We start from the raw sequence: 23,387 nt of genomic DNA, 5'->3' as shown, positions 1-23,387 counted from the left end.
CTTCTTTCACAGTTCGAACTGTACTGTACTCACCAGAGGCCTGCGTAGCTGATTCGAACTCGAGGGCCGCGGACAATACATCGACCTGCGTCTTGTGACGAGCTAATCGCAGTGTTCTCTGCATTTCAACATCACGAAGACCATCCATAAATGTTTGAACAGCCAATATTTCCATCATGTCTTCGGGAGCTGTTGGATATGCATATCGTACCAACCTGGCAATATCTAGTTCATATTCCTGAAGAGCTTCATCTTTCTTTTGTCGTCGGTTTTTAAGCCGCGCCTGATAGACATACTCCAAATGTTCGTGCCCATAACGCATGTTTAGTCTCTTCATGAGTTGTTCAAAATCATTCGTCTCCTCTACAGCTATGGTCTGGAGTACATCCAAAGCCTCTCCTCGAAGAGCAATAACCAGATTTACAGCTTTGTCTTTTTCAGACCATCCGTTCGCTCTTGAAACTGTTTCAAACTGTTTCTTATAACTGTTCCATGACGACTTTCCGTCGAAATTTGGCACCTTAACACGAGCAAGACTCACACTCCCTTCAACTATCCACTGTGGCTCCAATTTGTATTTGGTTTCGTCATGTTTAATGTCTGTTAAGATGGGTTCCACCACTTTGTCCACTTTTTCCGTTTCCTCCAGTTTCTTTTCTATTTCCTTGATCTTTTCTTCAAAGGTAGATTTTATGGACGATATCTTGTCGTCAAAATCCGAAGTGACTTTAGAGATCTCGTATCTCGTTAGTCATTTTGCTGTCAAGGGATGAAATATCACCCGAAACTTTCTTCTCTAATAATGCAATGTCTGTCGAAACTTTCAAAACATCCGAGGAAACTTGGGAAATTTCACTAGAAACCTTTTTCTCTAACGATGTGATCTCTGTTGAAACTTTGTTCTCCAGCGATGTAATGTCTGTCGAGACTTGGGAGATTTCACTAGAAACTTTGCTCTCTAACGATGTAATGTCTGTCGAAACCTTCGAAACATCCGAGGAAACTTGGGAGATTTCACTAGAAACTTTGCTCTCTAACGATGTAATGTCTGTCGAAACTTGGGAGATTTCACTAGAAACTTTGCTCTTCAACGATGTTATTGACGAAATTAAAGCAGCATGCTTGTCTTCAAACACGTAAGTTTCTGGATCATGACCCTCTTCTTTTAGTGCGTTCTTCAGACGTTCAACTAGATCAGCCTTTTTGCCAGTAGAACTCAGGTCCCTTTCTTCCAATTCAAGTCTCAGGTCTGCAATTGTTAGCTTACACAAGGAAGGCATGATCACACACTTTATTTATTACGATTTATATTTTATTTATTTTTAAAGGTTCCACACTCTATTTAAACCGAAAATTTACGTTGAATTGATTTATTTCAAGTATCCTCACTTCTGCACCATTTTGTTACGCGATTGACTCTACTATTTTATTTATTTATATCTTTAGGCACTAAGTTTAATTTAAATAAAGGAAGACTTACTTATATTATTTTATTTACATCACTTATTTATTTTAATAATTACAAATAACACCAACTAACACATCTAATTTATTTACAACTCAAATTTATGATTTAATTAACTAAACATAATAACTTCGATAACTAATATATACATTTCATTAAATCCGACTCGAATACAATTATATCACGCGTCGCGGCTCGTTCATTGACTGACTGACTGCTGCTTAAAAATCATCCGTTTATATAGATACGGCTCTGCTTCGAGAACATTTGGAAGGCCTGAGGAAGGTCTCCGCCTATCATCGGGAAACTTCTGGATTAGCGGAGACATTACTCGTCGATGACGTGTCGCTGTTGTTTGTTGACTGCTAGGGGCAGGACCGGCCTCAGTTAGAAATTCGTCACAGTTTGTTTTAGCGGTGTTTTAGAATAGTAAAAAAATACAAAAAATATATAGTTAAATAATTTATTAGAAAGAATGTCAGCTGTTTTGTACATAATCTACTCGCATGTTTAAAAACTGGAAAAGGGCCATATTAACTAAATACATTAATATGTGAAGGAATTTATGCATTTGAAATGGCTTCTGCCAAATCACCAGATTCTAGCATTTCTTTAACAATGTCCAAACCACCTACAAGCTCACCACTGATATATAATTGTGGGTATGTTGGCCAATCAGAATATGTCTTTAGTCCTTGACGTACTTCTTCATCTGAGAGGATATCAAATGTTTCATATGAAGCACTATAAAATAAAAAAAATACACATGTAAAAGTAAACTTATCAGTTTGATGATGAATGCAATATTTAATTGAAGTATATTGTGCAAGTAATAATATAGAGGAGGTATTTTGTTGTAAATAATTTATAATAGACAATGCAACATGTTAGACTACAGTCTATTCCATGAATATACAACTATTTTCGATTATCACGACAGAAAATATTCTACTGTGCAACATGCGAAAGTAAATTGCTCTAATTTAAACAAGTGTATTGAAGCCAAAACCACCAAAACTGCTGAGATGTGTTTTAGATGTAAACTCTTATGCTTATCTTACTGCTGAAAAGCGAGCGGCCATGGAGTAACGACATAATCGCTGGCCTCATATGCCAGTGCACGTGGGTTCGACCCTGCCAAAGACAAACCATTTTAATTTCCAATAATGACACTAGCCGTCTCACCGTGCCTCGGGGAGCACGTAAAGCCGTCGGCCCCCTTGGCTAGTGTACATCGGCACTAGTTACTTAAAAACAGGGTTAAAGATGTAAATGGCGACGGAACTGTCCGAAAGGATCTCCCCGGCAAAAATGCCATATGATACTATTATTATTACTGCTGAAAAAACCAATAGAGGCTCTTTGCTACAAGTTTTATCTGTTCATAAGCGTGCGTGATGTACTCTGTATTAATGAAACAAAATCTTCTCCAAAGACTATAGATCTTCCCGAAAGTTACAACTGGAAATCTGTGAGACTATACAGTGATGAGTGTGCTAATAACCGGCAAAATAGCGCAAAGGATGGAAAACATGCGAAAAGGATGCGAAACAAAAAGAGGTAAAACTAGTGGAGGTGGAAATTATCATTATAAACATATAAATTAACATTAACATTACATAGTTTCCCACCTTTGAACTTATCAGAGGATGACAACTGTCACAGTTGTCATACTCCTGACAAAAGAATTTTATAAAATACTCCTGTCACAGACGTCTAAAGGTGGGAAATTATTGTTGTTCTGAAGCTATTTCCTTGTGGCATTTTTATAATGAACTATTTTAAATGGGAAATAAGCCACAATTTTACCAAAAAAAAATGAATTTATTAACGTTTCGACGCCCAAGTCGGGTGTTGTTGTTAAAATACAAAATAATACTAAATAAACAAAAATGTTGTTGCTTAGTAAAAAATTCTTCTAATAATTTATTTAATCTGACTCATTTATATCGGCAATTCAGGCATGTATTATACATTTTAAAGTAGAAGACTTTAAAATGATATTGCCAATATTGTGATGTATGCAAATAGGTAGTATTCGGAACGCACTCAAGTTGGTAATATTGTAAGAGTGACGTGACAGTGACAAGGACAGTGAAGCGGAAATAAAACCATTCTGAATCTAGACACGATAGATACAAGTTGTTTCATTATAACCTATCCTCCAAAGTTAACCTAGGAACCCTACCACGTGTTACATTATAACATTACATGGTGCCGAAACCGAAGAAAAACGTATATAAGAAGCATAATGGAATTCAAGGCAGCAATAAATTCCATGCAGATGTCGGGTAACGTGTATGAAAATTGGAAATTCTTCATACAAAGATTCAAAAACTACTTACAAGCTACAGAATTAACAAAGAAACCTGAAATAACCCAGTGTGCACAGCTATTACAGTTAATAGGGGACGAAGGGTTCAAAATATATAACACGTTTAAGTTCTCAACAGAAGAAAAAGACAAGTTAGAAATGTTAATAAAAAAATTTGAAGCACATTTCAAGCCAAAAAGCAACGTGTCAAATGCAAGGTATTGCCTGTTCACCAGAAAACAAGAAGAAGGTGAGTCAGTAGACAAATTTATAACAGATATTATAAACAAGGCAAAAAATTGTGAGCTAGAGAATTTGGAGGACAGTCTGATTAAGACTTGCATAACTTGTGGGGTAGCAGATGAAACGATGAGACAGAGACTATTAGAAGAAGATGAGATGAGCTTGGAAAAAGCAATCAATCTGTGTAAAAGTATAGAAAGTTCGAAAATCCAGTCTGAAAAAATGAAGTCAGAGGAGGTGCACTACGTAAAGAAAAGAAACTTCAATAAGAAATATGAAAATAGAGAACAGTGGGAAGACAGAAGAGTGAATCCAACTCATTCGAAGTCCCAAGACGGCCAGTTCAATGGTAAATCTGGAAGCAGTTCAGGGTGCAGTAGGTGCGGAATGGAGCACAGAGGCCAACCATGCAAAGCATATAAAGCTAAGTGTAATTTATGTAATAAAATAGGGCATTATGCAAAAAAATGTTTTCAAAAACAAATTAAGTATGTAGATGTAGATGATTCAGAATCAGATGATTTGTTTATAGGCTTGGTAAATACTAAAAATAGCAGTTTTGATGATGATTTCATGATAAATTTTGAAGTTAACAAGCGTAAATTAAGCTGTAGATTAGATACAGGGGCAATGGCAAACGTAATATCAATAAATAAGTTAAATTCTCTAGAAGTTAATGTTGAACTACAGAAAACAAACTGCAGGTTAACGGCATTTTCGGATGAAACACTTAGGGTCATTGGAAAATGTAGTTTAGAATGCAAGTATAAAGATGACATGTACAACATAATGTTTTATGTGGTAGAAATTAATTCACCAACGGTATTAGGTCTTCCTACATGTAAAGCTTTAAATATTTTAAAAAGAATCAATACTATAGAAAAAATTGAAAATAATTTGAATTCTAGAGAAGTTACATTTTACTCTGATGTGAAAAAAATATTTAAAGAAGTTTTTTCAGGTATAGGCTGCTTGGATGAGCCATACAAAATCATGCTAAATGAAACTGCACAACCAGTTATACATCCTCCAAGAAAGATTCCACTACAATTAAAGGAGAAACTAAAACTTGAATTAGCTGAAATGGAGAAAAATGGAATAATTGAGAAGGTTGATGAACCTACAGATTGGGTCAACTCGATAGTCTTGGTAAGAAAACCAAAAAGTAATTCCATAAGAGTTTGTATAGATCCTAGAGACTTGAATAAAGCTATCAAAAGAGAGCACTTTCAACTCCCTACGATTGATGAAATAGCTGCAAATTTAAAAGGTAACGTTTATTTCAGCAAGCTTGATGCCTCAAAAGCATTTTGGAGCATAAAGCTTGATGATGAAAGTAGTAAATTATGTACTTTTAACACTTGCTATGGTAGATATAAATTTTTAAGACTGCCTTATGGCATTAGTTCAGCAAGTGAGGTGTTTCACAAAAGATTCAGTAAAATATTTAATATGGAGGGTGTAGAAACATATATTGATGATTTAACTGTTTATGGCTCATCAAAACAACAACATGATAAATGTTTATATCAAGTTTTAGAAAGAGCTAGGATAAATAATGTCAAATTTAATTATGAAAAATGTAGTTTTGGTGTAAAAAATGTAAAATTTTTAGGATTTAAGTACAATAAAGATGGTCAAAGTGTTGATAGTGATAAAATTAAAGCCATTCAAGATATGAAAAGGCCAGAAAATAAAAAAGACATACAGAGATTATTAGGAATGATAACGTATTTGTCTAAACACATAAAAAATTTGTCAGACTTAACCGCACCTCTTAGGGAATTAATTAAAGAAAATGTAGAATGGCATTGGTCACATAAACATGATGAATGTTTTAGTAAAATTAAGGAAATAATTTCAAAAAGCCCAGTATTAAGACATTTTGATATAAATGAAAAGTGTTTAATATCGGTTGACTGTTCAAAAGACTCAATAGGAGCTGTACTCTTACAAAAAGGTCAACCAGTAGCTTACATATCAAAGGCTTTAACTTTAACACAACAAAATTATGCACAAATTGAAAAAGAACTTCTTGGAGTTCTGGTGGCATGTGAGAAATTTCATAATTATATATATGCTTCCAAGTTTGATATAGAAACTGATAACAAACCATTGATATCCATAGTAAAGAAACCCTTAATGAATGCGCCACCACGACTTCAAAGAATGTTATTTAAATTGCAGAGGTATGACTATAATCTGATGTATAAAAAAGGTAAAGAACTATATATAGCTGATACGCTATCGAGATGTTGTTCGGAATTGCCTGTAATAAAGAATGATTTAGATATTGAACTAGAATCACAAATTTGTTTAGTAAGATTAAACATTAATGTTTCAAACAATCAACTGCAAAAAATCAAAGAAGAGACTAGCAAAGACAAAACTTTAATTGATCTAAAGACTTTCATAAAAAAAGGTTGGCCAAAAGAATTAAATAATGTACATAAAGATTTAAAAGCATTTTTTAAGATTAAAGATGAAATAACCTTCTTTGATAGTTTGTTGATGAGGAATAGTCAAATTATAATTCCTCATGTAATGAGAAAAGAAATGTTAAAAAGAATTCACTATGGCCATCAAGGAATAAATAAATGTAAAATGTTAGCTAGACAATCATTATATTGGCCTTCCATGACAGTTGACATTGAGAATGAAGTTAAAGGTTGTCCAATTTGCCCACAATTTGAAAATGCAAAGAGAGAACCTTTGACTCCACACAATATCCCAGAACTCCCCTGGGAGGAAGTTGGCTCTGATATATTTTACATAGGTCAAAAAAGTTATTTAATGGTGGTAGATTATTACAGTAAATATCCAGAAATTTGTCTGTTGAACGATACAACCAGTTCAACTATAATTACACATTTAAAATCGATATTTGCTCGTCATGGAATACCAAAAATATTTTACTCTGATGGTGGACCACAATACACAGCCAATGAATTTGTTAAATTTTGTCAAGAATGGGAATTTAAAAGCATAAAGTCAAGCCCAGAAAATCATAGATCTAATGGTCTAAGTGAAAGATATATTCAAACCTACAAAAAAGCGCTAAGAAAATCTCTTAGAGATGGTAAAGATACATACTTAACATTGCTACAACTTAGAAATACACCAATTGATTCAAATTTACCATCACCATCTCAACTTTTAATGTCACGAGTACTTAGAACTCAGATTCCCACCACTGACAAAATTCTAAAACCAAAATTATGTAATGCTAAAATAGTAATCAGCGATTTTCAGAAAAGACAAAACAGTCAAAAAGCTTATTATGATAGAGGGACAATAAATTTAAAACCGCTTAAAAATAATGAAAAAGTTTATATTAAAGATAAAAACAAATTGAGAGAAGGTCTTATCACACATAAATTAAGAGATAAAACCTACTCGATTAAATTAAGAGATTCTGGGTCAGAAATTGCAAGAAATAGACAATTTTTAGTTCGCATTCCTGCAACTTCTGACGATGAACATTCAGATAACGAATCTGAAACTAGTGAGTCACAAAATTTTGAAAGTGTCTCTGATAACCATTCTGATCATCACTCTCCAATAAACTTACCTCCACAAACCTCTTCAGGTCGAATTGTTAAAAAACCTGATAGACTAGATTTATAAGTAATTTTATTATAAAATAAAAGGGGGTAAAGGGTGAATGAAACAATTGTGGAAATTTATAAATGTTTATTTAAAGATTTGTTAAAGAAAGTTATGTTTATTTTGTCATTATAAAAAGAGGGGGATGTGATGTATGCAAATAGGTAGTATTCGGAACGCACTCAAGTTGGTAATATTGTAAGAGTGACGTGACAGTGACAAGGACAGTGAAGCGGAAATAAAACTATGGAGACCTACACAGAGGAGAGGAATCGAGATAGGACGACCTTGAAATTTTTGTACACAATTTTGCCTGTTTGCTTGGTTTCTCGCTAGGGCGGCGGTGGCGTAGAAATAGATGCTACTTTTGCATTGGAGTGAATGTGAAAATTTCGAAAATAATTAATTATTCGTAGTTAATATAAGATTATTGGTTTTGGTGGTTAATATTATTTAAATATGAGTGCCAAGAAAGCTTACACTAAAAGAACTTGCTTCGTACCGGGATTTATATCGAGTTATCGTTCCGATAAAAAATTCAAAAGGGAACTTAACGAAGTTAATAAAGACTTTTTATAAAGATTTGTCTTTATGTTATTTATAACGTTCGTGGATTAAACCTATTCGTTTGTATGTTATTTCCTTCGGTGTAAATAAAATTTGTGCCTATTATTGGTTTTTATTTTAACCTGAAAATTATAGTGATAATAGTAGGACGATCTTGAAAGTTTTTCTGTCGAAACAATGCATTTTTTGAGACAAAATATTTCACAAAAATTAACATTAATTTTATAAAAGTCAGACTATCGTCTGCGTAGTTTATAGACATATATTTTTATTAACTAAATTTAAACATCTGATAGGTAAGCTTTCAGAATATAGATAAATGAAGTATTAAAAAAAAGCAGTTTAAATTTTGATAAAAAGAATACCTAATTAAAAAAAATTGATCAATAAACTTCAAATTATTTAAATAACTTTTTAAACTTTTTAAAAACAATTACGTACAGTTAAGTCAATTTTTTCAACTAACAAACTTTTTAATATCAGTTACAAAGATATTAAAAAATTAATTTGCCGTTGAAATACCATTGGTATATAAATGTGGCAGTTAGATAATGTGACAAAATATTTCCGCTTCAAAATAAGCTGTCCTACATATTAAAGTAATGACAAATTTAAATTTGATGTCACATCTCCATCTACAATGGTATATAAAGAATACACTTTTTACCACACGTCGATATGTTATAAGGTTAAAATAATTTATTTTTGGCATAAAACATATTCAGCTACAATCCACCAATAAATTAATGTCTAATTACGCTAAAAACAAAAATAAAATGAGTTAAATATTAAATAAGTCCATAAGAGCTAATGTATTTGTAGCACCTATTCGAACACTTGCGCCTCTAGCGGCGATTGCTGAAAGTTGAATTAGAGGTTGAAAAGTTAGCCCACAAACGATGCATTGCGTTTCCACTCCTTCTTACAGGTCTCCATAAATAAAACCATTCTGAATCTCAGGGTTGTTAACTCTACGGATTTTTCCGTAGATCTACGGATTTTCGAAATTGTTTCGGATTTTCAGATATCGACCACATTTCTACGGATTTTTCAGCGTCAGCCATCAAGAAGCTAAAATGAGGATTTTTTTTACTCTTAAGGTGTCATTCTTCTTCTTTTTTGGTCAATCAAGCACCATTCTTCTTCTTTTTTGGTCTTTCAAGTGCCATTCTTCTTCTTATTTGGCCTATCAAGTGTCATTCTTCTTCTTTTTGGTCTGTCAAGTGTCATTATTCTTCTTTTTTTGTCTGTCAAGTATCATTCTTCTTCTTTTTTGTCTGTCAAGTGTCATTCTTCTTCTTTTTTTGGTGTGTCAAGTGTCATTTTCTGTCGGATTTTTTCACTACGGATTTCTACGGATTTTTGAAGCGCCCTCTACGGAAATATTCAGTTGCGTTGTTAACAACCCTGCTGAATCTAGACACGATAGACACAAGTTGTTTCATTATAACCTATCCTCCAAAGTTAACCTAGGAACCCTACCACGTGTTACATTATAACATTACAAATATTGATGAGTTGCGTTCCTGGGACGACTTTACTAAAAGATAGTTCATTCGATTACATGAAATCAACCCCAACTCAAGAATATTCACCACAAAAAATCATAGCATGTGATCTGTCTTTAAAAAGACAACAAATGCAACGATTTTCCACTAAAAACATTGTTTATTAAAAATAAAAAAGTCCTGTAAATTGGTTTAATGACAACTTAAAAAATATGAGCAATTATCTGCACTCTTATAAAATACGTGCTGATTCTAGTAAAAATCCAATACATTACAACGAATATAAAAAATACAAAAATCATTATAATTCCGAGTTGAAAAACGCGAAAAAGATGGCTTATGAGAAATTAATATTAACATCAAAGAATAGATCCAAGACGTGTTGGAAGATAATTAACTATGAGCGTAACAAAACAAATAGTTCACATAATATAACAACCAATTTATCTTGTGACACTTTCAATAACTTTTTTGTTGAAATTGCTGAGAACATTATAAAAACCCTTCCTAATACATCAGACGACATAATCTTGAACTATCAAAACTTCCCAGCTCCATCGAGTTCATGCTTTCTATCTCCAACTACTCAACAAGAAGTATCGGAGGTTATAAATTCACTAAAAAATTCAAATTGTTTGGATACAAATGAGCTAAACGCTTCTTTTATAAATAATACTTATGAAATAATTACTGATCCTTTAACACATCTCATTAATAACATTTTTTCAATCGGGATATTTCCAACTGGATTTAAATACTCCAAAATTGTTCCTGTATTTAAGAAGGGCGATCGTGATCTTGTAGATAATTATAGACCAATTTCTATCGTTTCCATATTCAGTAAAATGATAGAAAAAATTCTCTAGCAACGCATAATATCGTACTTTGAAACCAATAACTTTCTTACCAGTTCACAATATGGGTTTAGAAAGGATCGTTCCACAACTCATGCACTCTTAGATGTGATAGTGGCATAGTGGATGGCCTGGAGAAGCATAACCAAACTGCTGTAACGTTGTGTGATCTTTCAAAGGCCTTCGACTGTGTTTCTCATGAAATCTTACTAAAAAACTGCACTTTTATGGTATCAGAGGTACTCCTCTAGAACTAATTAAATCGTATCTAAGTGATAGATACCAAGCAGTCAGATACGGAAATTGTCTCTCTGAATTTAAGCATGCTAAGCATGGAGTTCCACAAGGTTCTGTTTTGGGCCCTCTATTATTTATTATATATGTTAATGACTTGCCCAATTTTATGGCCCCATGTAAAACAGTACTATTTGCAGATGACATTACTTTTATTTTTTCTGATTCTTCTGATTTTTCTGATTGAATTCAAATGCTCAATCATGGTTCGCAGCAAATAAACTTAGACTAAATGACACCAAAACTCAAAATTTATTCATTTCAACTAATCCATTCGATGCTCAATTTCAACTAATCCATTCGATGCTCATGTGGGAAAAAATACTGTAAAATTGCTGGGCATGACAATTGACAACACACTGACTTGGTATAACCATACTAACCATCTCAAAGGCAAACTTTCCAGTACTTTATTTTTACTTAGACAACTAAAACTTGTTACAAGTGTTGATACCTTAAGAACAATTTATTTTTCTCTCTCCCATTCGTTTTTTATGGCGTTATTTTGTGGGGAAACTCTTGCAATGCACTAACAATATTTAAATTGCAAAAAAAAGCAATTAGAATAATTGCAAAAGTTGGTTACTTGGAATCTTGCAAACCATTATTTATTAAATATAAAATAATGCCCTTGCCAACACTATGACTATACAATGTTCTCGTGGAAACACACAAAACTGCAGATACTTTAGTTAAACAGTCTGACTTGCATAATTACAGCACAAGAGGTGCAAATAATATCAGAACAGTCAAATATCGTTTGAGTAAATCACAAAAAAACTCAATTGATTTTAACATATATAATGTCCTACCTATAGATTTTAAAAACCTTACAATCAATAAATTTAAAGTCATTCTGAGAAAATATCTACTGAGATTTGCTTTTTACTCTGTTAGTGAATATTTCGATCATTTTAAAGCAGTATCATGGACATGAATATTACTCACTATGTTTTCCGATGTCATATTTTGTAAATGTGCGTGAATGTATTTATATTTCTATATGTTATATTGTATATATGTACACATTATCTCATGTATTTTATATATATCAAATTGACTTTCAATAAATTTTTGAATCTTTTGAATCTTTCATAGTAAATCACGAGGGAAAAATGATTAAAAAAAAATCAATGATCCGGGAAAGGTTACAATTTCATAGGTCAAATTTATTTTTTATTGAACAAGACATTGTAAGTATTGAAGATTTGCTTTTCGGAATGATATCGGATTCTGATTTTTATCGAATTATTTTTAGTTTACACATAATTTATCAAAATTCATATCAAAAACAAAGAAATATTCATTTAACCCTGCTGTCCCGTTCGAGTCAACTACACAAATGTACTGTTCGGGTCAATATGACCCAACTATGCTTTACGCTCCTTAATCGAAATAAAATAAGCTAATGTTGATAAACAAAACTTTATTAACAAGAAATTATGGTTAGTTAAACAAAAATTATGTTGTTAATATAATTTAAACCTTATTAACAAAAAACAAAGGTATCTTTTTCTTCCAAAAAACCTAGTAACAAATATCTACAAAAATTGAATTCAGTTTACGACTGGGACAGTAATAAAAAGAATGGATTTTACAAATATGTTTATGATATATACAACATAATAGTTAGTCTTGTTATCGTTTTTAGGGCAAGTTTACAGCGTGCTCGTTTAGCAGGCGGAGTTTGATTGTCCATAGACGGTTCACTAGCATTTCCATCTTGTCTACTTGTTTCTGTTCGTGTCCTTTTTACCAGTTCGTGAAACCATTTAGTTATTGGTATATTTTTTCGGGAAATGATGACTGGTTTAATTAGTTTTTTCCCCAATTCCTCAAGAAAAATTCGCCGTTTTGTCAGTTTATTGGTATTCCATTGGATATTTATTGATGCCCATAACACGAACGCGTTGTAGGCAGAAATGTACAGCAGATTATAAAAAAACAATCATTGGCCAGTGATTTACCTCTTCTCACACGTATACGTGCCAACAAGCTAATCTAGAATATCAACTGCTCCCTTATTGGAATTGTAATCTAAAATAATTTGGGGCTTTTTCATTTGATGAAAGTGATGCATGATGCATCGATTTATGATGCAAAGTACTCATAAGAACAACATTTTTATTATTTTTAGGAATATTGTCAACAACAGTGGTATCTTGCGTGAAACAAAAAAGACGAGCTATGAACTTATTTATTCGCGATTTTTGCTGAAAGCTCCGGTTTATTTTACTGATAGTCCCCGGAATTGTATCTACTGTGTTTTAGAATGAATTGTCCTTAATTTTACGATGTAAAAAAGTTATTACACGTAATATTGTGGCCTTCCAAGTCACTACTCAAGTCACACATCACACGCATTACTGTATAGATCTGCAATTTTAGAGCATAAGAAGTTTTGCTGTTCATAATTACATAAAAATCAAACTTGTGTGCCATATTTCGCTGGTTTGCTTGAAGTGTACCATTTGAAGGGAGAGCGGCCTCTAAAGGCAACTAGTTGCTTATCGACTGTAACATTTTCATCAGGGTTAAAAAATTTTGGTACATTTTCAACCTATGTTTCCTAAATTTCACATATTGCAGCAAGTTTACCAAAACGTCTCATATCCTTTCTAGTAGTTTTGTTATCAAAACGTATTACTTGCAAACTTTTTGTAAATATATCAAGCGACATTTTTGATTGAAATATATTACGACCGGTTTCTTCATTCTACAAACTTTTAGTGTATTCGCCATGGGCCTTATAAACTCGAGCTAAAACTAAACGACCAAGGTATTCTTGGAAACCAACTTTATTCATGTCTTTCCAGTTGGTTCCAAAGACTTGCTGTCCGTCCATATTGGTCATATTTATAATTTGGTTTGCAACATCGTCCAGCTATACTACAGTTTATTTTACAAGTTCTAGCTTGCAGAAACCTGTTTTTATTTAGAGACATATCCGGCTGACAGACACACAGGTACTGCCAATATAGAATACTTCCAACTAAACACACATACACAGGTAATTTTTAACGGTTTAAATATGCGGGTCATATTGACCCGAACGTACCCTAGGTAACAATTTCATTTTTATCAAAAAAATCAGGAAGTTGATTGTTTATCTCATATGCAATAGAAAGACCTCATATTAGTGAATAAAGTCACGAAACACCAAATCGTTACTGTGCGTAATAATTTGTAAAATAAGAAATGAATTATTTTTTGGGTCAAATAGACCCGAACAGGACAGCAGGGTTAAATAAATTTAATATTCTTTTAGAACAAAATAGTATACATACAATATATCAAATAGACATTTAAATGCAACGGAAAATTTAGTACATATTGTCAAAAGGTTTAAACTATGCTGTTACTCATCCATCTATTCCAAAATTAGACATAATTAGTTCAGTGGAAAAAATATCCCAGTGTTTACCAGCTCATGAAAAAGAACAATATAGGGTGCTATGTAAACTTGAATTAGAAAAGTCTAGTAAAATTGAACAGAACATCAGCAGAGAGGAAATGAAAGCTTTAAAAACTTTAAAAAATGATGACTCTAACACACCTACCAGCGGATAAAGGAAATGCAACTGTAATAATGGACAAAATACAATATGAGGACAAAATTACAGATCTAATTACAAATGGACCTTATACCAAATTAACGAAGGATAAAACGAAAACACTGGACAACAAAATCTATAGAACTCTTTTCAAATTTAAAAATGATCTAACATACTATCCAAGAAAATTAATGACACCTCATTACAGTAAGACACCACATTTTTATGGAGTACCGAAAATTCATAAAGCGAATATTCCACTTAGATCCATTTGTAGTACCATCAATTCTCCTTGTAGTGAACTTTCAAAATTTTTATTAAATATTATAAAACCATTTGCAAATAATAATGACACATTTATAAAAAATACACATTTTTTAAACAAATCAAATATTGAATTTAATCCAAATAATGTTTTAGTAAGTTTTGACATAAACAGTTTATTTACAAAAATGTGCCATTAGATAAAACTTTAAACATAATCAAAACGAAATTAGAGAATGATAATACGTTGATAACTAGGACAAGACTAAATGTATCAGCTATAATGGAGTTATTGACATTATGTACTAATAATACCTATTTTCAACTAAATAATGAATTGTATAAACAAAATTTTGGTCTAGCAATGGGCTCTTCTTTATCTCCATTATTGGCTAATATATTTATGGAGGATTTCGAAACTAATATCATTTCTAAACAAAATTTAAAACCCACAGTATGGTGGAGATATGTAGATGATATGTTTTCAATATGGCCTCATAGATCAGAATTGTTGGATACATTCCTAAATATTATAAACGATCAAGAAGAGACAATAAAATTTACAATGGAAAAGGAATGTAATAACACTCCACCTTTCCTCGATGTTTTAGTCTCAAAAAACGATACTGGAAATGAGACAAGTGTATAGGAAACCCACACATACTAACAGATATCTCAATTACAAATCAAATCACAGTATCAACGTTAAAAAGGGAATCATTAAATCCTTATATGATAGAGCCAAAATTACTTGTTCTAACGAAAATTCATTTTTAGAAGAAAAACATTTGTTAACATCTGTTTTATTAAAAAATGATTATCCTTTATCGTTTAAAAATAAGGGATTGTCAAGATTGGATCGAATGGAACAGAACAACGTAGAACGGGATCCTGTAACATCCACAAGAAATAATACAAGGAAAATATCAATACCATATCTAAAAGGACTATCTGAGAAACTTAAAACAATAGGAAATAAATTCAACATTTCAACAACATTCAAAACAACAAACACATTGAGATCTATTCTATCTAAAACTAAACCTAACAATGAACAAGAAAGAAGAAAGAATTGTGTTTATAAAATACCTTGTGAATGCGAACAATTTTATTTAGGTGAAACATCAAGACCATTAGACGTTGGAATAAGTGAACATCAGTCTTATATTAAAAATAGAGAATTTGATAGATCTCAAATATGTCAACACGCATGGGATAATGAACATAGAGTTCAGTGGAGAGATTCAAGTATAGTCCTGAAAGAAACAGATAGTAAAAAGAGAAAAATCAAAGAAGCGGCTCTAATTATGCTAAATGAAAACAATTGTGTCGCAAATTCCTCGGTAGAATGCAGTAGGATGTGGTTACCCATACTAAAAGAGGAAGTCAATAGAAAGAAAATACCACGATTAGTAAGTCATTAACATATCGAGTTAGTACATATTTTATATTTTAGTTTTATTTATATAATATCTAAGTATTATTAATATTATTTATAATTTAAAATAGCATACAAACATTATAGTCAGAATTTGGTATTAGTTTTGAGAGTAAACTAAATGTAAGCCCAAATACTTACGATCGGGATAGTATCACAACGTTTTTTCCTGGTTTTCCCTCGTGATTTACTATGGAATCTCTAGCGCGAGAATTTTACTGCCATCGTTGCATTTGTTGTCTTTTTAAAGACGATCACATGCTATGATTTTTTGTGGCGGATATTCTTGAGTTGGGGTTGATTTCATGTAATCGAATGAACTATCTTTTAGTAAAGTCGTCCCAGGAACGCAACTCATCAATATTGGCAATATCATTTTAAAGTCTTCTACTTTAAAATGTATAATACATGCCTGAATTGCCGATATAAATGAGTCAGATTAAATAAATTATTAGAAGAAATTTTTACTAAGCAACAACATTTTTGTTTATTTAGTATTTTGACAACGACACCCGACTTGGGCATCGAAACGTTAATAAATTCATTTTTTTGTAAAATTGTGGCTTATTTCCCATTTAAAATAGTTCATTATTGTGGAAAATTATGTCATGTAATGTTAATTAAAATTGGGCAAAATAGCGCAAAGGATGGAAAACATAATACACTGCGAAACGAAAAGAAAAAAAAACTAGTGGAGGCAGAAATTATCGTTATAAACATATAAATTAACATTAACATTACATAGTTTCCCACCTTTAGACTTATCAGAGGAGTATGACAACTGTCACTGTCAGGGCCGGATTAAGGCACGGGCCAACTGGGCCGCGGCCCAGGGCGGCAAAATTTTGGGGCGGCGGATTTGAGAAAAAAAAAGTGTAATTATTTTTGATTGATTATAAAGCTTTATTATCGATTATCAAGACCAGTGAACCTGAGCATTAAATATTAAAAAACTATTTTATCCCCCCACCAACTCCATCACCGCCACGCGCCATTGTCATTCGGTTGTCTGGTCTCAACTCCACGTACTGCAGTCTGTCTAACTGTTTAGGTTTAACGTTTTTGTAATTTGTTTTGAGCGGAGTAACATTTTGAAATTGTAACTTGTGAGGTAAGAAATATTTATTTGTTTATAGTAATGGTAATGTAAGTTAATATAGACCGCGCTGTAGCGGTCGCAATTTTTGACCGATTTTCTTCAAATTCGGCACACGCACACACTTTCCTTTTTGCAATATCTCGGCTAAGTTATTTAGCCAAAAGAATCCCATAACATTTACCCCCTTTTTGGGGGGGTTTTACCCCAAAATTTTGGTTTTTGGGGCCCGTATGGGAAAAATTCTTCTTTATGTTTTAAATTCGTGTAGAGCATATTTTTCTGAAAATGTTAAGGCAAATTTCGATTTTCTAGCTAATTCCGTTCTCTATAAGGAAAAATGTAATTCGGCATGTTGCCATACGTATAGGTTTCACAATGAGTTGAATAAGTAATGGAAGGAAATTCGCTTCCCTCATTTTTTCGCTTCATTTTTCCTGTCGTATCGTACTACAGTTTTGAATTATACAGATATTCTTTTTTTTACAGTCAGACCTTTACTTCCGATGTCATTGATGCTATAACAAGCAGCTGTACCAATGGATGGACGCAAACGGCTCAGTGGGTGGCAATACAAAAAAGTAGCCGAAGAGAAGAAAAAAAAATTGACAGAAGTTGTAAATAAAACTGCGAAGCTTGATACATTTTTTACAAGAAGTAACCTACCAGTGCCACCAGAACCAGTGCTTTTAGAAAGTGTCAAAGAATTTTGTGAAGTAGAACTAGAAGTATGTTCCATATTAACGCCTTCAGCTTCAACAGCTTCAGCATCAGTGCCTTCAGCTTTAACATCAACCCCTCCAGCTTCAGCATCAGCCCCTTCAGCTTCAACATCAACCCCTTTAGCTTCAGCATCAGCCCCTCCGGTTTCAACATCAACCCCTTCAGCTTCAGCATCAACCCCTTCAGCTTCACCCTCAACCCCTTCAGCATCAGCACCTTCAGCTTCGTCATGTGTTGATACTGACAAGATCAAACCAGCTATATCCGAATTAACTTTTGTTGTTGACGAGATTGAAGATCAATTAACAGTCTCTGAACCTGACTCTTCTGTCCATTTGAAACCAAATTATGATCCTGCTTTATGGATAGTGAATGAAGAGACGCGGGAATATTTTGTTAAAAATGGATGGAATCAAAATAAAGATTGCGATTTTAAAAAATCTGAAAGGCAATATCCAGACAGGAAAAGAGTGTTGGCTAAATGGCTATTCGACAGAAAACTTGCAAATGGCGAAATTGTAAATAGAGATTTCTTGATTTACTCACCAAGTTTAGGCTCTTTGTTCTGTGGTCCATGCAAATTGTTTAGTTCGACCTCTACTCAGTTTACTGAAAATGGGTTCAGTGATTGGAAACATGCATCAGCGAGAATAAAAGAGCATGAAAACTCGCACGTTCACTACAATAGTGTAATAGTATACAAACAAAGAGCAGAAGCAGCCGGGAGGATCGATAAGCTTCTACAAAACCAAGTGGAAGAAGAAATAAGGTATTGGAAGGCAGTTCTCCAGAGAGTGGTGGCCGTAATAAAAAAACTTGCCTCGCGTGGTCTTGCCTTTAGGGGGACTGACGAAAAATTTGGTTCTTTTTCAAATGGCAACTATATGATGTGCTTGGAGCTGATTGCCGAATTTGATCCATTTTTGAAAGCACACATTGAAAAATATGGGAAAGCGGGTAAAGGCAAACAGTCATACCTATCATCAACCATTTGTGAAGAACTCATCGAAATAATGGCAAAAACCGTTATTGATACAATTTTGAATGATGCTAAGAAAAGCAAGTACTATTCTATAATAGTAGATTCCACCCCTGATGTAACACACATTGATCAATTGTCTTTCATATTAAGGTATGTGAATGAATTGGGAATCCCTGAAGAACATTTTGTTGAATTTATGAAAAATCAAGGTCATACAGGTGAAGAACTAGTGAACTCAGTGCTTTCTTTCCTACAGTCGAAAGGATTGGACATACAAAACTGTAGGGGACAGTCCTATGACAACGCGTCAAATATGTCAGGAATGTACTCGGGGTTGCAGGCAAGACTTAAAGAAAAGAATCCCTTGATATTTTATGTGCCTTGTTCAGCGCATTCACTAAATTTAGTGGGATCAAGCGCAGCAGAATGCTGTTCTCTTGCAAAACATTTCTTTGATCTCTTGCAAGGATTGTACAATTTTTTCTCGTCTTCTACGCACAGGTGGAATCTTCTTCTGTCAAATTTCACGGCCACAGGAAAGGACAAGAACACGTCGTTGAAGTCTCTCAGTGTTACAAGATGGTCTGCAAGGGAAGAAGCTTGCAAAAGCCTTAATAAAGACTACAAACCCATGGTCAAGACGCTGATAGACATGACTTCAAGCAATCATGAAAACAAACAGACACAATCCAAAGCCAAAGGGTTGTTGCGAAAACTAATGTCTCTAGAAACATGTTTCATGGCAGCCCTTTGGGGAGATGTACTTCAAAAATTTAATTCAGTCAGTGAAAAGATCCAGGCTGAAAATATGACCGTGGACAGCGTTGTAATCCTGTACAACTCACTCACAGAGTATGTGATGAACATGAAAGACATGTTTACCCACTATAAGAAAGAGGGCGAAAAAAAACTGCAAATTGCGCAAGGTGAAATGAGACAGAACGATGAGCCAGAACTTCCACAAGAGACGCAGCCGCAGGTGCAGCAAGATTTTGATCGCCCAAAAAGAAAGGCGAAAAGAAAGAGGTTCTTTGATGAATCTTCAGAAGAAGATGAAGAAAGAACTTATGATGAGGATGATGACATTAGGGGAAATTGTCTTCAACAAAGTTATGACATCATCGTGGAAACACTTCAGTTTCAGTTAGACAAAAGGATCTCTGTGTACACAGACTTCGTTGCAAAGTTTTCATTTCTAACAAAATTAAAGACTCTAACTACCGAAGAAATTACTGCTAACGCGACGTCTTTGCAGAAAATCTATATTGAAGACATTGAAGAGTCAGAGTTTATATGCGAGTGCATCCATCTGAAAGGACTTCTGATCCGAGGAAACTACAAAGAAGCCGAAAAAGACTTTTCACTATCAAACTTGTACAGATTTTTGATAGAAAAAAATCTACAGGACTTGTTTCCCAACGTGGCTATTGGTTTGAAAATGTTTTTGACAACTCCTGCTACAAACTGTTCTGCTGAGAGATCGTTTTCGACCTTGAAAAGAGTAAAAAACTATCTGCGTTCAACAGTGACTCAAGAACGACTCGTCAGCCTGGCTGTTTTAGCCATAGAACATGAACTGACAACAAAACTCGATTTCAGTGCAGTTGTTGATGATTTTTCCAATGCACGTGCAAGAAAGAAGAAGTTTTAAGTTATATTTACTTTAACAAAGCTAATTTAGTGAGTAAGTTATTTGTTTGGATATGTGATTTGTATGCTCTGAACAGTTATATTTCGATGTTGTATATATTTGTTATTATCCTATATTCAATACAGAAATTATCATTTATTTTGCAGTCTTACTCTGTACACCTTTTACTAATTTTAGCCCCTTCCTAACTGTCCTGTTTTTGCCCATAAATCGACAGCAATGACCGATTATGGCTCAAAGCCTGCGGGCACATTCACAGGTGAGCCGTCGCCGAGTAACGAAGCCGAATTTTCACTTCACTCCAAATCAATCATTCTCAGCCAAAATAGTCATAAAACTATAAAAGAATTGTTGAGTTTGGGAATTACGAGCTGCATGATGTTTCACAAAATAATATCAACAACGATTTTATTTACTATTATTGTAATCTTAAGTAATGGAATATCACGGTTGTAGAAAATGGTTTCGTAATTAACGGAGTTTTGTCAAATAGTTTATTTTAATTAATAAAACGCAATTTTAGGACATAGTTTCTTGTTTTCATCATGAGAGGTACTAAAACCATTACAATATCAAGAGACAGTTGAGCGCTGGAAAATGTCCCAAAATGCGTTATTTTGCCTCTAAATTTCAATTTTTTTCGGGGGGGGGCCCCGGACCCCCCCCCCGGTGTTGCACCCCCGCTAGGGCGGCAGGCAGACCTCTGGCCCATGGGCGGCAAAAGTGTTAATCCGGCCCTGGTCACTGTGACAATAGAATTTTATAAAATACTCCTGTCACAGATGTCTAAAGGTGAGAAATTATGCAATGTAATGTTTATAACAATAATTTGCACCTCCACTAGTTTTTTATCTTTTTGTTTAGCAATGTAGTATGTTTTCCATCTTTTGCGTTATTAGCTCGCTTATCACTATATATAAAATAAGTGAAAAGAAACAACATGTTTCTTTAGATTCAGTTCTCAATTCAATTTCATCACTTACAACTGAATTTTCTAAATTGGGAGAATTCACTATTGTACAATAGCACATGGGATAATTTAAATTGATACTTTCATACCAAATCTAATTATGGAATAGACAATAGACTGTATATATTTGTCACTTCTTAATGATTTCTAATTCCGTGATTTCATTATAATTTGTTTAGTTCTAATAAGTGGATGTACTGTTGAAATAAATACTTACTTAACACTGTTCAAAATATCTATAATCTTCCTACTGAATCCACATCTTGGTACATCTCTATTTCCTTTCATAAATAACATAACTTTGGATTTATTAATCAGTGCTTTTAATCTTTCTTCCAATGGCTCACTTTTACTATCACCCGAACCGCTACTATGTTTCTTAACTGCCTCTGCTATTTTTAAAGTATCAGCCCCATTTATAACTTCCACATTCTTACCAGACTGAAATAGGATGACTGTTGGTACAGCTTCTATATTATACTTGACAGAAACTTCTGAAAGCTCTTCTGCGGGGCAAGAATAGAACTTAATATTTGAATTGGCTTGTTGAGAAGACAAAGCTTCCAGTAATTCGTTTACTTGAGCACACTGTTCTGCCCATTCGGCTTGAAAATGTACCACGGATAGATTAGACCCTCTGGAAGAAAGGAAAATTATTGTCTGTTATTATTGAAAATAAATACTTAAAACTTACTTTACGGCGTCATCGAATGCCTTCTGTGTTTTCAATTCTGATACCATTCTAATTTCTGATGTTTTATAGTTTTATTATATTTCCAGCAATTTAAAAACTAAGGTTAGATTATTACACTCTAAAAAAGTGACAGTTGATCTCTTCTTCTCTTCTATCTATTTTCGAATGATTAAGAAGTTATACAGCCACGCATCTACCATTAAAACTTATTTTTTTTTATTTAGCTGTGGGAGAGATAGAAGCGGAATTTGTGCTTGATAAGTAATATGGAAAAATTATACGGGGATATGTTGAATTAGGTGTGTACATGGCTTTCCCCAACGGCCGGAAACCAGAGTGGGGGACGAGGGTAGTTATAAGGGGTAAAAGTCGCGGTTTTTATTATTTTTTTTGTGACGCTCATGATCGAGACAGTGGACCAAAATTTGGGAATAAAGTAGGTCATGATGTAACTAAGTAAAATCTCCAGGGGCGGAACGCTGCGTGGCCGACAAAGGGGTGGGGGCAGGGTTGAATATAAAAAATTATAAGGGATTTTTTGTGACGTTCGTGATGAAGATAGTGAACCAACATTTGGGAGTAAGTAGATTATGACGTAACTAAGCAAAATCTCTAGGGGCGGAAATCAGAGTTGGGGATCAGGGTAGTTTTAAGGGATCAAAGTTTCAGTTTATATTATTTTTTTTGTGACGCAGCACAACATTTGTCTCCCACGCAGCGTTCCGCCCCTGGAGATTTTACTTAGTAATGTCATGATCTACATATTCCCAAATTTTGGTGCACTACCTCGATCACGAGCGGCAAAAAAACCCCTTACATTTTTCTACTCACCCATGCCTACCACCCCTTGGTACCCCAAGCAGCGTTCCGCCCCTGGAGATTTTACTTAGTTACGTCATCACCTACTTACTCCCAAATTTTGGTGCACTCCATCTCCATCATGAGCGTCACAAAAAAAAAATAATAAAAACCGCGAGAATTACCCCTTATAACTACCCTCGTCCCCACTATGGTTTCCGCATCTGGGGATTTTACTTAGTTATGTCATAGTCTACTTATTTCTAAATTTTGGTGCTCTATCTCAATCAAGAACGTCGCAAAAATCCCCTTATATTTTTTATATTCACCCCTGCCCCACCCCTTTGTCGGCTAAGCAGCATTCCA

At 33.8% G+C, this 23,387-nt stretch overlaps 1 protein-coding gene across 1 annotated transcript; it reads right to left on the bottom strand.

The window, feature by feature from the left end:
* Positions 1-1,914: 1,914 nt before the first annotated feature.
* On the bottom strand, positions 1,915-22,384 carry LOC114325770 (glutaredoxin 3). Its single transcript, XM_028273901.2, has 3 exons — positions 22,224-22,384; positions 21,747-22,166; positions 1,915-2,209 (listed from the first exon to the last, which is right to left on the bottom strand). Exons 1-3 carry the CDS (start codon positions 22,268-22,270, stop codon positions 2,029-2,031), a joined length of 648 nt encoding a protein of 215 aa, XP_028129702.1. The 5' UTR covers positions 22,271-22,384; the 3' UTR covers positions 1,915-2,028.
* Between the last annotated feature and the right edge of the window lie 1,003 nt (positions 22,385-23,387).

Source organism: Diabrotica virgifera, chromosome 1, assembly GCF_917563875.1.
Source record: "Diabrotica virgifera virgifera chromosome 1, PGI_DIABVI_V3a".
NCBI classification, from domain to species: domain Eukaryota; kingdom Metazoa; phylum Arthropoda; class Insecta; order Coleoptera; family Chrysomelidae; genus Diabrotica; species Diabrotica virgifera.
The sequence above is the reverse complement of the archived record's forward strand: the minus strand, read 5'-3'. Positions and strand labels throughout refer to the sequence as shown.

What these genes read in the sequence shown, in the direction of transcription:
- LOC114325770 (XM_028273901.2), bottom strand. Translation starts at nt 22,270, where the DNA reads ATGGTATCAGAATTGAAAACACAGAAGGCATTCGATGACGCCGTAAA. An exon ending in GCATTCGATGACGCCGTAAA is followed by an intron (nt 22,167 to 22,223) that starts GTAAGTTTTAAG and finishes CCTTTCTTCCAG; the next exon opens with AGGGTCTAATCTATCCGTGG. An exon ending in GATATTTTGAACAGTGTTAA is followed by an intron (nt 2,210 to 21,746) that starts GTAAGTATTTAT and finishes TTTATTTTATAG; the next exon opens with TGCTTCATATGAAACATTTG.